The 18,136-nt window shown below is 34.1% G+C and overlaps 3 protein-coding genes across 4 annotated transcripts in view; 1 reads left to right on the forward strand and 2 right to left on the reverse strand.

Annotated features, from left to right (window-relative positions):
• Window positions 1-5,837: 5,837 nt before the first annotated feature.
• LOC112048383 (protein elav) lies at window positions 5,838-7,751 on the reverse strand. Of its 2 annotated transcripts, XM_052886077.1 has the most exons (2): window positions 6,638-7,751; window positions 5,838-6,553 (listed from the first exon to the last, which is right to left on the reverse strand). In XM_052886077.1, exons 1-2 carry the CDS (start codon window positions 7,356-7,358, stop codon window positions 6,249-6,251), a joined length of 1,026 nt encoding a protein of 341 aa, XP_052742037.1. In that variant the 5' UTR covers window positions 7,359-7,751; the 3' UTR covers window positions 5,838-6,248. The 2 variants fall into 2 exon arrangements, with proteins under 2 accessions (XP_052742037.1, XP_023941662.2); XM_024085894.2 differs by having other exon boundaries at window positions 5,838-7,749.
• Window positions 7,752-8,143: 392 nt separating this feature from the next.
• LOC112048389 (39S ribosomal protein L33, mitochondrial) lies at window positions 8,144-10,514 on the forward strand. The gene is made up of 3 exons (XM_024085902.2): window positions 8,144-8,354; window positions 9,761-9,864; window positions 10,347-10,514. Exons 1-3 carry the CDS (start codon window positions 8,314-8,316, stop codon window positions 10,397-10,399), a joined length of 198 nt encoding a protein of 65 aa, XP_023941670.1. The 5' UTR covers window positions 8,144-8,313; the 3' UTR covers window positions 10,400-10,514.
• The window catches only part of LOC112048379 (1-phosphatidylinositol 4,5-bisphosphate phosphodiesterase), a 90,392-nt gene continuing 82,712 nt past the window's right edge, over window positions 10,457-18,136 (reverse strand). Inside the window, exon 22 of the mRNA XM_052886076.1 lies at window positions 10,457-17,828. Within this exon, the coding sequence (XP_052742036.1) occupies window positions 17,760-17,828 (69 nt within the window). The 3' untranslated portion in view covers window positions 10,457-17,759. The remainder of the gene's footprint in view (window positions 17,829-18,136) is intronic.

Genomic DNA, 18,136 nt, shown 5'->3' on the forward strand with positions numbered 1-18,136 from the left:
GTCAAACAATTTTAACCTAAGCCCTCCTTCCCGTATTGAAGCAGCGTGGTGTGTCAAATACCCTCTACTGTAAAGGAGACGTGGCCATATAGTGGGTAATTTAACACTATTCATAATGAACTTCCTCAAATTAACACCTGCTTCTATTCAATCATTTTAGACGAAAAAATCAATAACATTCTCCAGGACTTTATACTCCAAAGCCGCATAGACTAACAACGTGACAGATACTTATCAGATGTAAGTAAATAATAAATATTGCTAAAGTATACAAAACGGCCCTCTTTCAAAGGTCGTCGGCTCCCGACTGTGTACTGGTAGACGAAAGTATATATAGCGCTGCCCTTGAGAAGGACAGACGAGTGCCATGCCATGCCACATGCCCGCCTCATAGTCTGAGAGCCAGCGACTCTATTGTTAGCTACGTTTATTCGTATTTTTTTTATTACTTCGCTAACAAATTTATTTTAACTTATTATTTATAAAAAAAAATACGAAGTATTATAAACAAAAAGTCAATTAACATTAACCAATTAAAATATTAACCAAATTCAAGGAGGTTTTCAATTCAGTTGTGTCTATTTACTTATCATTAAAAATATGAAATGTCCATTGTATCACCTGGGAATCGAACCCGAGAGCCTCAGCATTTTACTAATTAAATTAAAAAAACACGCGCAATAAAAGAAATTATAAATGTGTAGAAGCTGTACTTTTTTCATTCGTTGTATTGTATTTCGTATATTTATCACCACCACGTCAGAAAATAGTAATCGTTAAACAAATAATCTTGATCTTGATAGATACACAAGAATTTGATAAAGTGATCCGTGTGTAGGGAAATTGGCCTAGTAAACTTGGAATAGTACAATCACAAAGTAAGGCATTACAATTACATTGTATATGGGCGAGGGTTATCTAATCATTTCAGATCAGATGGGCTCGTCCGTCAAATAAATTGGTATATCTATGTACGTATTAAAAGATTATTTTAATCTATTTCCAGTAAGTTACTTTAGTTTGTTTAATATCGATAGATTTCCATGGATAGAATAAAAAAGGAAAACTATAAATCACTCTCTTCTTTTTCAGCCCAAGGAGATGAAACCACTAAATAAGGAAAAGCCTTGCTCTGTAGACCATTAAAAAAGGATTATTATGATAAATTCCCACCTGTACTAATATTATAAAGTTGAAAAGTTTGTTTGTTTGTATGACGCGCTAATCTCAGGAAATACTGGTCCGATTTAAAAAATTATTTCAGTGTTAGATAGCCTATTTCTCAAGGACGACTATAGGCTATATATTACTCCCGTAATCCAATGGTAACCACGCGGGTGAAACCGCGCGGCGTAAGCTAGTCCTACAAATATTATAAACGCAAATGTTTGTATGGATGTTTGTTACTCTTAAACGCCGCTACTACTGAAGCGATTTGGCTAAAATTTTTATCACGAAAAAATTCACAGTTTCCGCGAGATTTGTGAAAAATAAATTCCACGCGGACGAAGTCGCGAACGTCCGCTAGTATTATATACGGTTCAAGTGGCCGCGCACTATCTCCCTGAACAAACAGTTGACCAGCTCTTGAATCATAAGGTCAATTGCTCTAAATTGACTACGCTCGAAGAATAAAATCGATAGTGTTGGTGCCTGTGGAGTCCTTGGCGCGTTCGGACGTTTTAATATTGTTTAATAGCGTACATACAATATATTATCGCTTCATTCTTGTAGTGGTAGACTATGTCCTTCAAATTGCTATGATCCTTACATATTTCCCATCATCATATCAGCCGATGGACGTCCACTGCAGGACATAGGCCTTTTGTAGGGACTTCATCACGATACTGAGCCACCTGCATCCAGCGAATCTCTATTTTCCTTGCTTCTTCCATTTTCATCAATGTAACAAATACAAGTTCGTCGGTTTAGGGTAATCTTTACCTAGCTTTTGTATTTTTTTATTCTTTATTCTTTACAAGTTGGCCCTAAGTGGTGATGCAAGCGATTTATTGATATTGTCCTGGATTTGTTCCAGGCAAGTTCGCATAGTTTACCCCCTTTTAACAAATCAGCGTAAAGGAGGAACAAACACACTTACACACACACAAACTTTCGCCTTTACAATTTTAGTGTGGCTAGCGGACGGATTTTGCCTGCGAAAATATCCGTTCAAAGCGGACGTCTACTAACTATAGACTAACTAATAACTACCTCCCTGCCAAATTTCATCTTTGTACGACAAGCGGTTTTCGAGATATCGTGATTTTATACCTATACTTAGATAGACACATTAGGTAATTTTAGGGTTCCGTAGTCCACAAGGAACCTTTATACATTCGCCATGTAATTTTTTAGGGTATCTCCCCAACATGTTAAGTGGGGATTAATTTTTTTTACTCGTTTTGTTAAAGTGTGGGCTATCGTTAGATAGCTCTTTGAAAGATATGAGGGGTCTTCTACCACTATTTTTCGATTTAGGGATCTATTTGAAAAATATTATGGTTTTAAGGGCTAAGTTTTGTTAAGAGTCTCCCCCAACTGTACCAGATTTACAATAGTAGGATATAAATAAAGAAATTTCAATAAAAAAAAAATAGAAAGTACTGTTTAAAGAAAAGAGTTCTACTTATAGTCGATCCAACTTAAAAAAATGTAATTGGAGTTCGAAAATTGCATACTAATTCTGTTTCCATCGTTAGTCCAAGAGGGCAACCTGAAGCTCCCATCTATAAAATGATAAAAATAAAGTTTGAAAAAACTATTTTTGGGGTTCCTTTCCTACATGAAAAGAAAGTTAATTTTTCCTCGTCTATCCTATAGTGTGTAATAGTGAATAGTGATAGTGTGCATCGCTAACGGTATTTTTGCAATAAAAGGGTTTAAGGTGCTAATTTAATCTACGGAACCCTACACTGCGCGTGGCCCGACACGCACTTGACCAATTTTTTTTTTACAAAATTTTGACGAAGTATACCTAATTTTAATTTTTACAGCCTAATAGCAATAAAAGCTACGGTCTCAATTATTTATAGTAATTAACATTGTATCAACTTTTGAAAAAGTTTTAGAAGTAAATTGTATATTCCCATCGCTTTAAATTTTTTCGTTAAATACCTATGAATATACTTATCCCAATAAGCTACAAAAAAAAATATTTTTATCGAAATCGGTCACGTAAATTCAAATTGTAATTTCCTACGACTTGTAATGTCGTAATTTTTTATTGAAACAGGTAGGTACTTTCATTTTATATAATATCGAGTATCTAGCCAATGCCGAAGCCTCTCAGTACAGTAAAATCGATAGTTAGCTCGGCGCGCTGGATCAAATGTTTTTTTATTTAACTATCACGATACGTTATCATAAACGTACTGTAATCTATACCTACTATAAAATTGTTGTTATAGGCAGGGTTTGCGTAAATTGATACCCTATAGCTCAGCGATTCATTGTGTATCGGAGACAGCAGGTTCGTTCCGGTACTTTGGCGCAGTCGTGTGTGCTTTAAACAGATTTGGTCCTGGATTCGTATTTGGCTCAGGTCAAATGACAACCAGTTTTAGTATGTAAGTGCCTATATTTTATAAATTTATTTATATTAGTAAAAACCTTTATAGATGTTTAATTTTTTTCAATGTTGACCTACCTAATAATATTATTTTAATACTAAGTTTTTTTAAGGATGGACGTATGGATGTCCGACTTTCGAATATATTACTTTATCACACCAAAACACCTGGACAGATTTGGATAAAATTTGACATAAAGATAGAGAAACTGGAATCAAAAGTTACTTCAGTGCTTTTGTAATTTCAAGTCTTTTAATTTGGTCTGATTAAAAAAAATTACCTCCAACTTTCTAGCTATGACGTAAAATATATATGGATACAAAAAATTCATTATCCTTTAAAAAGGATTAGAATGTAAAAGTTAATAGATACTTCTTAAAAATATCTTACCACAATTTTTTAAATATAACAAAGTTGTTTCAAAAATTACAACAAAATTAAGAAAAAAGCCTAAAATGTAATAAAAATCATACCTATGTAGATTCAATTAAAAATGTGTAAATTGGTTCCCAAGCATACATAATCGTTATCCTTTCTAAACAAGTTCATAAGAGCCCCTTTACACCATCAACCATGTTAACCACTAAAAGTATACCATAATCAATGTTATACTATTTAGTTTTTCGGAGTGTCAGTAACAATGCAAATAAGTAGGATGAAACAAAGGATGAAGGATGTAAACAGCTGTGCATGGATGGCAGTGGTGTGCACAAGGTATATAACTAGGAGAGGCACTAGATATGCAAATACTATGCTGAAAATTTTCTTTAATATATCCTCAGAAACTCAACAAAACTCCCACCAGCCAAAATTTTTACATGAACAAAGTGCACACCACTATAAAATGAATCCAATCATGTTCCATTATCACATTCTCCATTATTGCCAATGGTGTAAAGGAGCCTTAAGAATAAACCAATAAGGTTTCAACCCACAAATAGTTAATTATTATTTTATCAGTCTGCCCATAATACATTTAAATTAAAAATTAAATAAACTTTCAAGTTACCAAGGAACTATTACGTTATCACTATCAAACAATGGAATGTAAATGCAAATTCAGTATTGAACTTAAAACATTAATTAAAAAACTATTAATTACTTACCATATACATAAAGCCAGTGTTCAACACTTCCATATAGTAAACCAATGTCACAGCATAATGAAATTATTACTCGTAGCAGTCTCAAAATCACAGTCATTCAACTTAATGATTAACATTTTTTTTAACATCACTTTGTTTTAGCAGTAGTTCTTTTTTTGGTATGTCCATTTGCAATTATTATTCACTCGTATGTTTACACTGAGCACACCTCCAATAGGAGTTGGAAGCCATATGTAAAGAGATTAAACTTGATATAACACTTCGCCTGTGAAAGTCTCAAGGCAAGGCATTTGATAGCTCGTAAGATTTCCCAAAACTAGACTGACTTTAGCGCCAAAAATATCAGATAGCCAGAGAGCTAGTGGATATTGAGATGAGATGGCCCTAGTTAATGATGATATGCGGAATTAAATTTGAATCCTAGATTCATTTATTGTGATAATGATTATTACAATACATTTGTGAACATATTGTATTGTATTCTAACTGTCCTCATCAGAAACAAGTGTAAACTTCTGTGAAAATCACCAGATTTTATAGTTCACAAATGTTATCCTGTTATCCAGATTTTGTACATTAAATTGTACATGTGCTTTCAAAAGGTAATAAACATTTTATATTTTTGTTCTCATCATGTTTTTTCATAATGAACAATAAGTATTTAGTAACTTATTAATATTGAATTTCAATTTATTAACAGTGGCATACATGGCTGGAGAATTGAATTAAGGAAAACTGGTAAAACTGCCAGATTCATTATAAATATTTTAATTCTTTAAATGAAATAACAATATACCACAATTTATATAAAGTCAGTAATGTCTGTCACAAGGAATTGCTAGTTCTAAAATATCCACAAGTCCCCTGGCTCAGACTACAGCATACATAATGGAGGGGGTCATAAAATCTGCGTAACATAAACAAATAAACTTATTTCTGTGCTCCACTACACAACATGCAATAATCAAGCAGTTTCACACAGCTGGCTTGTCCACGGACAATACACACAATAATATTATATGTACATGTTAACACTACTGCCACAAATAATTATGTATATTATGTATTATGGATTATAATGTATATTATATTAAGTAAATAAGGATAGGAATGGGTTTGATGTATATAGAAAAAAAAAATAGAGAAATATACAATACACTCTATTAAAACATGAAATTTATTAAAGATAAAAAACATACAATGTTTGGTTTTACACAAAATAAAAATACCTGGAGGGTGAGGAGCCGGGGTCGTTGCGGACCCCGGGCAATACATATCCGACAGGTCATACATAGTCCAATAATATAATACCATATCATACGATAAAAGTACACATATAGGATACTGTCAAGCCAACTAACTCACAGACAGTCATGTCGCGCTCTCGCCAGTAAAACAGTAGAAAACTATATTAAATCTTACAAAAATACTTATGCCACTAATCTGAAATGCACATAGAGGATCTCGCGTCTCGACTACAAAAATATTTTGAGATTGGAATGAAATCTTTCTTTAAGCTTTCGGCCCAGGGACGATCACAAACGAGATGTGGCGTCGAAACGTCCATTAACTAGTTACTTCTCTTCTGCGTCTTAAAGCTAACCGATAAAACCTGTCCATTGAGCGTGTAGCCGTTGAGGGCCTGGATGGCCATGGCCGCCTCGTCGTACTCACGCATGTTGACGAAGGCGAAGCCCTTGTTCTTCTTGGTCTCTGGGTCTTTGATCACCTTGATAGAGTCGATGGCGCCGTACGGGCCGAACAGCTGCCACAGCGTGAGCTCCTCGGCGTCCTCGCCAACGTTGTATACGTACACTGTGGTCTGGTGCGGCGCCGCCGGCGCGCCCAGCAGCGGCACGGGGCTGGCGGGGGCGCCTATCAACGGTAAGGGGCTGTGGTTAGTGGCCGCCATGGGGTTGAAGCGCTGCTGGCCCTTGGTGACGAAGGGCAGGGCCTTACCGGGCGACGGCAGCAGCGGCGGCGGCGACGCCTGCGGGAAGCCGGGCGCGAAGGCGGCGGCGGGCCGCGCGCCGAACGCCGCGCCCAGGCCGGGCCCGTTGAAGGCGGGCGCGGCGCCGTTGAACACTGCGCCGTTGTAGGGCGGCGGAGCGGCGGCGCGCGCGCGCAGCTTGGCGCCCGGCTTGTTGGCGAACTTGACCGCCAGCGCGCCCGCGCCCGGCGCCGGCATCTGCCCGTGCAGGTGCGCGATGGCGTCTTCGGCCTGCTGCCGGCTCTCGTAGCACACGAAGCCGATGCCCTGCGACACGCGGCTGTTCGTGATGTGGCCGAACTGGCCGAACAGCGCGTTGAGCCGCTCCAGCGTCATGTCGGGCGGCAGGTTGCTGATGTACAGGTTGGACTCGGTGTCGGGCTTGTGGCTGGCCTTGTTCTCGGGGTTGAGCAGCGCGAACGACACCTTGAGCGTCTTGCCCTGCATGAGCAGCCCGTTGAAGGCGTTGCGCGCCTTCTCCGCGTCCTCGTGTTTCTCGTACTCCACGAAGCCGTAGCCGCGGTTGGCGATCAGCTTGCAACTCTCGATCTTGCCCATCGCGGAGAACAGCGCGTACATCATGTCGCGCGTCATCAATTCCGGTATATAGTTGACCATGAGCTTGGTCGGTGACACATTGGAGCCGTTAGCGTCGCCGCCGCCATTCTCCACACTCATTTCGCTTAACATTGTTCCCTTTGACGAACTACACTACTTAAAACAAAATACTAAGAGAGTCACTCGGATGGTGGTTTGTTACTTCATTTGCGACATGGAAAACGAACAAAGAACCAACACAAAAAAACGCAAACCGTACGAAAACGCCAACAGCAACGCCGGTTCACAAGTTCATCATTACACGACACACGAGTTTGTTTTTGAAATGTTACCAGAACAATGTTACTGTACGTCTCAAACGTAATGAATTAACGTCGCTCGTGCTTCGTCCGTACTTATTGATGAATTTCCCATTAAAGTTTTCAGAGTTTTTCCAATTTACACGTGCGGAAAATTGACAAATTATTTATTTTTACGTGGCACAAATATTTTTTTGAAAATTGTCTATGTAAAAAGTATTTATTCTATGGCTCACAAAGGCAGAGAGGAAATTATCCACAGAGTAAAAAATTAGATAACACTATTTTGACTTTGACTATTTTAGCTATAAAACCTTTTTTGTCTCGCCTTTTCTTAAACGATATTCAACGTGCGAAACAAAGATAAACATTGACGATGGTAAGGTTCGATCCTGTTTTGACTGATTAAAAGTTAACCGCTTACAATATTATAATATTTTTTTTTTTTTTTACTAAAAACTAATAATAAAAAGAAATTAATGTAATATTGAGCATCCTGTCATTAGAGAAAACCACTTTTCATTTTCTTCTTAACACCGTAGCACCACCTTAAACTTTTATGATGATTGATGAACGCAAATTTCAACCCAACTGTCACTGTCAAAGTCAGACATTTCAATTTTTAGGTTATGTTATTCTATTTTGAGAACTTGTGAATTGGGAATCGAGAATTTTATTCTATTATAAACAATTTCCAGTGTACACGGTCCGTGAAAACATTTTGAGGAAAATACAATATTAAAAATCAATTGTTTTATTATTGATAATCGCATGCAATAGCCTGAACCATGTTCATAACTAATGTTTTGCTTAAAAAGACAAAAAGCAAGTGAGTAAAGTGATTTATACTTGAAATAAACTTTTAAATTATAATCTTACTGTCTACTTCTGTCTTTATTAGTTCATAAGGCTTACTACCAAGTTAGCATTGGAAGGTGTCCTTTGCAGAAATATATCTGTCTACAGGCCTACTTGATGTGCACTGTTTACCAACAAAAAAATTAAACATGAGAGTAGTACTAGATAAATATCTAGTAAATTCACACCTAACAATAATTATAATGAACTTGTTCTTTAATTAATGAAATAAATTTGATTAATAAGCTTAGAAAATTTAGATATAGTTAATATATTTTAAATAACATTTTATAAATAAACCATAGAATTATAAGTACTTGTACCAACTTGTAAATCTATGAAACAAACAATACAAAATTAAAAATAAATAAGTTATGATATGACATGCATTTCCTACCTTCATTTGTAATTTGTTTGTTGGTAAACTGTACACATAGAGGTATGTAGGAACTGGCTGAATTAGTCTCTAATGAGGATTGATCTATCTAAGCATTGGAAGGTGTCTTTTGTAGAAATATATCTTATTCATAAGCCAACTTGGATTGGAGCAGCATTGTTTAAGCTCCATTTCTCCTGCTCATAAGAAGCCTGACCTTAAAGTGAACCATTGAAGCCAAGATGTTGTCTTTCGTTTCGTTTTCGTTAGTAGACCAGTAGTTTAACTATACCATCCGAGGTAGATGGTGTGGTGAAAGATTACTTCTGAGCCTTACAGGTTGGAGACCCCCTTTGTTATGTGGCATTGTGCCAGCCCTGCCAGTGCAGTTAAGCGAGAGGAGTGAGAGGGACAAGCTTTTAGTAGTCATTTGACACAACTTTGCCCAAATATATACTACCCTAGTACCACTACCTTGCTTTATTCTGCCAAGGTGTAAAGGTGGCAAAAAGGCTATATATGCTCCAAATTTCTAGTCCTCTTGAGATTGCAAAATGAAAAACTGCACACCTATTATAACCTTATCATTCATCATTAACAACACATATTTGGCTCACTGTTGACTTGAGGAGAGTTTTCTCTCAGAATGAAGGGGGTTAGGTTAATAGTCCATCACAATGACCCAATGCGAATTGGCAGACTACAGGCAACGACATACCACCAAGCAATTTAGCATTCCAGTATGATGTTGTGTAGAAGGGATGTGGATTTTGTTTCTCCTCTATCATAGATTGCATCATCACTTACCATTCGGTGAGATTAGTCAAGGGTTAACTTCTAAAGAATTAAAAAAAAAGACTTTCCACACAAAGAGAATTAAAAAAAATTCTTAGGTTTCCTCACAATGTTTTTCCTTCACCATTTGAGACATGTCCTGGACCAGATTTGAACATTCATATTATGTGAACCTTTGATGTGAACTGCAATAATCAATATTTCAGAAAAATAATGGTTATGATGGAGAGTGTGGTATCGGGCCACAATTTCAACTACATCCGGGAACGGTTAGCTGACAAGTTGGAGCTGATCCGCTTTGACCCATTCAGTAAGTGTTGAAAGTTACATATATTTTATTGTCAATTTCCTTTTGAACATGAAATTAATTTAAATCAATTACAAATATGCAAATATGCACATAAATCTGTCATAATATTACTGTATTATTATAAAACCATATTTGCAATTTAATATTATAAATGTGAAAGTTAGTTTAGTTTGTCTGTCTGTTACCTTTTCACTTGATAAATTAGATCTTGAAGCAAAACCTAGGAAGGCTACTTTTTATCCCTGAAAAATCCATGGATCCCATGAGATTTGTAAAAAACCAAAAGCTCGAATGGTCGCAGGAACTTTCATTAGAAGACTTTTGCAAAATACAGACTAATTTTTATCGTAAAAAATCCATAGTTCCAGTGGGATTTGTTATAAACTGAACTTAATGCAGATGAAGTAGTGGACATCCGCTAGCTGTCTATATTTTTATTGCATTTTCCATATTCTAATAAGTTAAATGCATTCCCTTTTCAGTTCAGAGAGAAAGTGTTTACAAAGAGAAAAAGAAAATAAGAAGTATCAAGTAAATCCAATAAATTATTACCAGGTGTTATGTCGTTTAGTTTAGAAATAAAACAAATAAGTCATTTAAATAATATAATTATAGTAACTTTAAAACAATAAACAAATCTTTGGATACAATGTGTTTTAATTACTAGCAAATAATTGTAAGTACTGTATCATTTTTTTTTTTAGTAACACCTCATACTTTTATTCCATACAATATAATAAATTTAGAATATATGCTTTACGTCTCAATCTTAACTTACTAAAACAAGTAGGCAATGGTGCTAATTTGACTTTACACAAATCTCTAACTTTAGAACAGTTCGAGCTATCCATTATCATCAGGCCTGGATAATAGAGGATTGTGCTGCTCTTAAATGAAAAATATTGCATTGTTAACCTCATTTGTTACAGGCATGTTCTACAATGTAATGTTCTGTTTAACAATATATTGTTTTCTTTTTTTTTTTAAAGTATATTTGGGTAGGGTACAAACCAAACCTTCGGTGATGAGTCTGCTCTTACTGTTGAGCTATTGTGTTGAGGTCTTACGAGTTACATTGACTGACATACTTTGGGCTGCCACTGAGAATTTTTTGGAAGAATAATAGCCAGGACTCAAATCTGAAACCTCATGATTCAAAACCATGTTGGCTAAAAAACTGAACCAACAGGCAGTTATCAGTTTGTGGAACTTTTAATTTCAAGTTGACCTGTTGAAATTAATTTGGAAATAAAGACAAATACATGACCTTTTAAAATAGGTTATATAGTGTTGATTTTCAGTTGGAACCATCAGAATTTAAAGATTTGTATAGATCAATCATTGTATGATAGTAAAATACACATAAATGTGCTCTTATATAATATCTTAATGTGCTAATAAGGTACTTTTAAAAGAAGTCTGTGCCCCACACAAATTATGTGCACAAAAATAGAGATTCCCCTATACAAAAAGTACTTACTAATGATTTTGTATACTATATATTACTTTGTTTTATATATTGTTTTTAAACTATATAAATCCATTCATATATGCCAAACATAATTTTTATATATATACCTAAGTACCTAAATATATTAGGTAGGTATATTTATTCTGTTTTTTTTAAATAAAGTGCCTTTTGTATAGAGGTCATACTGAAATGATAGTAAAGCTGTGAACAGTATAAATTTAATTGAAAATATATAAAATGTTATGTAAACACATAACACACCACAAACATATTTATTGTTTATGTAGGTATATAAAGTAGAGTAGGAAATGATGTTTATAAAAGATCAATTATTTATATACCTAATACACAGGCTGTATTTTCCTGTAATAATATATTTTTTTAACATTTAATATAATTATAATTAGAGTCATTAAATGCTTATAATTACTCTCACTATTTTTATTTCTATTATTAATATACAAATTAAATTTAACCCACACTAAAACAGTATTATTTAATACCTATTCTTAAACCATGTTGTCACATATTATCTAGTTAGTATGTAAATAATTAATAAATTAAGGTGACCTTTATTAATAAGGTCACTAGTTGTAGTTAATGATAAAATAAACTGTTATAGTTTATTTATTGTTGTAACTATCCTGCTAAAGTGTGGAGTAAAGTTAAAAGAAATAATTCAAAAACGTAATTATGAAGATTCAAAGACCAAAAGATATTTGATTATATACAATTTTTTTTTTATTAATAAACAAGTAAACTAGACATACTCAAAATCTAAACGTTTTCCCTATTAATAAAAATTGACTAGATTAGATAGTAGTTTTACTGTAACCAAAAGAACTAATAATTAAAAAAATCAAGAGAACACTACTACATAATATATTATTATAATTACATAAAATATCATATACAGTTATAGAACACAGAAGAATATATTATTATACATTACAAAAGGATTAATACAGCATATTGAAATAAATGTAACTTTGAATCATTAAAACAAAACTATATATTAAAATTTTTAAATATGCAGATACTAACGGTATTATTGACATAATTCTTTAATTTTTAAATGATTTCTTAAAAATAATTTTAGGTTTAAGTATATATTTCAAATCACCATTAGAGTTGTTATGCACATATAAACATTATAAGTTAGAACTAATGTAATTATGTAGAACGTATTTTTATTTTAAATTATAATATGACGTATATATTTGAAGTATTTTTTTAATACATTAAATTACAAGTTGGTCCGCTAATAAAACAATAGAGTACAGTCAGTTAATGAAAAAAACTTTTATGAAGAAAAAATATTTTTTACTTAATTAAGTATTCAATATTTTTACAAAGTTTTTTTTATTACATATCTACCTACCTATTTGATGACACCAACCAAATTATAATATGATAGTGTATTTATTTCACTGGCTGACTGTACAAGGAAATTAATGGTAAAAAAAGTTTGTACCTATACTCAAAAAAAAAATATAAGTAGGTAAACAAGGTAAGTAGGTAAACAAATCCTTACAAGAATTTTACTATTTTTTTCAGTCGTACCTAGATATTTATAATTTTTTAATAATATACTTTTATACAATATATATAAATAATAATTAAAATTTAATAAAATCTGAACTTTCTCTCAAATAAATAAATATATTATAATATAAATTTTAATTTCTTAAATATTAAAAAAAAATACTAAATAGTCTCTTAGATGGACAAGAAATTCGATCATGACTCAAAATACAAAATATACCTATAGCCATAAAGATATATAATAATATTAAATACAATGTCTTCAACCTGGCATTGGTGTTATGAGGGGCGCGAGCAAATTCTATCCAAATGGGTGTAATTGGTCTGAGATCATGTGCAATAAATCTGAGGCCTCAATAGCTCCGCGGTAAAAGGGCTGATGGTCTGGTCACTGGTTCAATATGGACTACTGTCGTATACTGTGTCTTTCTAACTGGAAAGGGACTTCGAAGGGAACGGGAAAATTGGTCATAACAAATATTCTTTGAAAAATTTAGAAAATCAAAGTTAATGTTAACGGCACGGTGATGTAACACCAGTAACTTTCCAACCTCAGCATGCCAAAATTTCTTAGAAAAATAATTTAAATACAAGATATTTCATAGCCCCACCCAGGACTCGAACTCAAGAACATGATCTGAAAATATATAGACTATCAACTGGAACAGGGTTTCTCAAAGCGAACCCCTAGGGTTTCGCCATTTGACGGCGGGGGGTTCGCGACAAGATTTACGTAATGGTGGCCTGATAACTGATACCGAGTCAGAATTAAGGTTAAAATTGTCCAAAACTACTCCTAACATTGAATCCACTTGCGACAAAAAACAAGGACACCCATCACATTGTTATTACAAAGACATTTCTTTTGGTACTTTATGTGTTACCTTTTATTCAAATAAAACCCTTATTTTCTTCAACAATCCAATTTATTTTTTTCTTTGGGGGGGAGGGGGTTAGAGCGGTTTCATTAGTTAGTAAGGGGTTCACTGTCACTTGGAAATTTTAACAGGGGTTCGTAAAGCCGAACGTTTGAGAAACACTGGACTGGACCAAAGACAGAAAACTTTTGAAAAAGAATTTTGTTTTATCAAAATTCATATAGGCATTTCAAGTTTGTCATTTTGTAACTGCGACTATAGTATGCGCATTATCATCTGAGTCGTCCGGTCATAAAAGTCAAAAAAGATAGGAATGTGCAGCGCGCCTACCTGCGCACCCTAATTATCGATAAACGGCTACCTGCGCACGTGCTAATGATGAGTCAATAATGATTTGGACGATTCTGATTGGTCGGTTTCTAATGTAATTGCATTGCGTATTTTTTTTGCTATAAATGTGTTTACTGCAATTAAATAAATACATTCATGTGTTACTCGTTGCGCACTATGGATACTAATATATAATAAATTTGGCAGAAGACGAAGATTCTGATGATGAAGACTCAGATGAAGATTAATTTTATTTAGTTAATAATTATATAATATGAAATATGTATTATATTAAATCAAATATTGTTAATTTTTTTAATTTTGTGAACAAGATACGATAATAAACTTTACTTATCGATAATATGTCTTTCATTGTTACACCCTTCACTAGACGGCTCCATAAGACCCATAAGTGCAAGCGAGATAGATATAGAGAAATGATTTATGGCCCTAAGACTCAGTTGTTAATGCTATTAGTATAGTGCCACCTGTTGCACGTACGCACGTATCATAAGATCATTGCATGTGTCGTGATTTTTTATTCATTTCACAAAAAATATTTTATCAAATACTTTTTGTGAAATGCTGACACATAAAAAAATATCGCTGGCCTCGATTTTCGCTCCTGGGGACCCATACTATACTTATAATAAATCTGTAGAGAGGTCAATTCTGTACATGAAATATATTTCCAACATAACCATCAGAGTGTGATTAGTGACCGATACTGATGCCAAAAATGTAATCAGTAAAATTTTTGTCTGTCTGTCTGTATATTCGTTATAAAAACAAAAACTACTCGACGGATCTTAACAAAACTTGTTACAATTATTCTTCATACTCCTGGGCAAGTTATAGTATACTTTTCATCACACTACGATCAATAAGAGCAGAGCAGTGAAAGGAAATGTTGGGAAAATGAGAGAAGTTACTCCACTTTTACAGCAATAGTACTAAATACCAATTATTAGCGAGTATCAAGGTAGTTGTAGTCCTAAGTGTATGACAGAACACAGGGTTACCATTATAGTTTGGCTAATGAAAGTAGGGACTGAAATTGCCCGCCAAATTTTTAAAAAATCGGAGTAAATTCTCAAAATTATAGTGCAAATATTGGAATAACTGTGTTTAATACTTATACTATAGGTAGTAATGTATTCACAAACAAAAAAATAATTTAAACAAATTATGAAAACGCATGTTTTTTTAATTTGTTTAATTGATTTTTTTAATTTTGGAGGGCGATTTTAGTCTCTACTTTCATTAACCAAACTCTATAAAGACAAAAAGTGACTACAGCGCCCTAATTAATTATTTTTTACTTTTTTGTGTCGCACTGTACGCTGCCGCGTGAAACCCATGTTAGAGTTATTGGCCAATTTCCCATACACCTTCCAGTTTCAATGTATCTTTGCTCATATAGATCACTAACATGGGTTTACTATGATTTAAATAAAAAATAAAACATTCACAAAAATATATTATGTCCAGTGACTAGGTTATAGTAGAGGTTCTATACGTTTATTTTACCCGTAAAAACAATATTTAGAAACAACGAAACCTTCTTCGCCATTAATATAACAGACCCCCTCTATATACGCCTATGTATCTGCCCCTATAATACCACAAACTTTACCTCTTTAATTCTACTATTATTGTAGAAGTACAGAAAACATACGAGAAGAATAAATTATAAATAAAATACCTACTTAATGTACCTAATGTTAAATAAACCGATTACCTTGACTTACCTAATTGTTAAAATTGAAATAATTACTCGTATTACTAAAGTAATAAAATTATAAACTTATTATTTAATATTGAAAATTATTCAAAGATTTAATTATAGTTCTTCAATGAGCTATTAATAAATCAAAACTATTATATACAATATTATAATATATAAATACATAAAACAGTGTGTTTTAAATAGCCTAAGCTTTATTTTAACTGGTATTGTAGTGAAAACTATAACACAATATACTTTTTGGCACTCGTGAAAACCGTTAAATCTCTATGGTTTTAATAGGTATGTTCTATTTGCTGTTCTTTTGGAATCTCGTGGTATTTTAGTTACCTACCTACTTAATTCGGCAGAGCTTTATTATGGATGTTAAAGAAAAGAATATACCCACTTATTTTATAATATTGATTGATAAAAACGAATATTCAATCATGGCAACGTCATAATCAAATAGATCTTGGAATTAACAGGCTGTATGGTCATAGATCTTTGTCTATTCCGTGCGGAACAAATTGAATATTAAAAAAAAGTACCAAAAGTAGATGTAGGTATAAATTTCTACCACTATACTGTTTTGTATAGATAAAATACGAAACTAATTACATAGACAATTTATTGGTGACACAGTCGACTGACAAGTCTCTACATAAGTCATCATCATCATTATAAGCCGATGGACGTCCCCTGCAGGACATTGGTCTTTTAAAGGGACTTCCAAAAGCCACGGTCCCGAGCCGCCGCAAAAATGTATGGTATTGACAGCTGGCCTATTCACTATTTTTTTCTTCATTGGCAACCTATTAAAATAAACATCAAATCATCTGAGAAATGTCATCTACCTACTGTATTATATCCACGAAGGGTTGTTAGCAAGCACCGGATGACATTTGTTACATAGAATCTCAATTTCGTATACGTCAACTAACATACGTCAAAGTTAGTGAATTAGCCTACCGATATAAACGTTTTTGGAAACGTTTGCTTTTGTAGAAAGAGAATTAAATTAATTATGTAGGTAACATGGTTACAGTGGATTTTCTATTTAACACAGTTAATTTCGTCGGTGAGGGGTCGCTTGCAACACCTTAGAACCCCCGGCTATTCCAACTAACACTACCTAACTGAACGATTTAAGTAGAATAATTAACCTTAAATTACTAAACAATTGATCCATGCCGCATTGTGGTTTTAGTACACCTACTACAGAAGTATCTAACTAGTTCATATAAATAAATAAAACTTATTCACTAAAAGAGTGTTCAGAGTGCATAGTGGCAGTTTTCAATGTTTTCATACTGTGACTATCGCGTAACCGTAAACGCGAATTTCTAACGAATTTAAATAGCGCCATATAGTGGCATTACTGCACAACTGTTTACGGTTCATACTGTGACTATCGCGTAACCGTAAACGCGAATTTCTAACGAATTGAAATAGCGCCATCTAGTGGCATTACTGCACAACTGTTTACGGTTAATACTGTGACTATCGCGTAACCGTAAACGCGAATTTCTAACGAATTGAAACAGCGCCATATAGTGGCACTTTTGCACACCTGTTCACGGTTACGCGATAGTCACAGTATGAAAACATTGACAATTCCCACTATAGTACGCGCGTTAACAACTGAGTCTTAGGGCCATAAATCATTTCTCTATATCTATCTCGCTTGCACTTATGGGTCTTATGGAGCCGTCTAGTGAAGGGTGTAACAATGAAAGACATATTATCGATAAGTAAAGTTTATTATCGTATCTTGTTCATTCATTTTTTCACACATTCCTATCTTTTTTGACTTTTATGACCGGACGACTCAGATGATAACGCGCATACTATAGGCACTCAGTGTGGTTAGTTAGTTAACACTAAGGAGATCACATCACTTTCAAGTCATTTGCTCAACCAGGGGAGCAATGTCCGGGTATTTTCATGCAAACAACTCGGTTTTGCTCGCCATCTCGAACTCGGACTCCTCCATTTTGTACATCTCGATCAGCTGTTGATAATAAATTAACGAGTATTAATAAAACAAGCAGTAACGAAAACATACTAACGAATAAGTCGCAAACGCTTCGAAAATTCTTAAATGTTTGGGAATGTCATTTGCTGTCGACAGGTCACGTGATCAAGTTGTCGATCGGATCTGTCATTCCCATTTTTGAATTTTCGAAGCGTTAGCGATTGTAGAAAGATAATCGACGTTGTACTTGGCTACATGCCAAGGGGAGTTCAGTTATAGTCTATATCACACGTCAATAAATTCCCTCCTTAGTACAAAGCAGTTGAATATTCAACTCTGCTGCT

The sequence above is a fragment of the Bicyclus anynana genome, chromosome 16 (genome assembly GCF_947172395.1).
Source record: "Bicyclus anynana chromosome 16, ilBicAnyn1.1, whole genome shotgun sequence".
NCBI classification, from domain to species: Eukaryota; Metazoa; Arthropoda; class Insecta; order Lepidoptera; family Nymphalidae; genus Bicyclus; species Bicyclus anynana.

Coding starts and splice junctions, on each gene's coding strand:
- LOC112048389 (XM_024085902.2), top strand. CDS start 8,314: ATGTTCATAACTAATGTTTTGCTTAAAAAGACAAAAAGCAA. Junction 8,355..9,760: donor CTTAAAAAGACAAAAAGCAA/GTGAGTAAAGTG, acceptor TCAATATTTCAG/AAAAATAATGGTTATGATGG. Junction 9,865..10,346: donor GATCCGCTTTGACCCATTCA/GTAAGTGTTGAA, acceptor TTCCCTTTTCAG/TTCAGAGAGAAAGTGTTTAC.
- LOC112048383 (XM_024085894.2), bottom strand. CDS start 7,358: ATGTTAAGCGAAATGAGTGTGGAGAATGGCGGCGGCGACGCTAACGGC.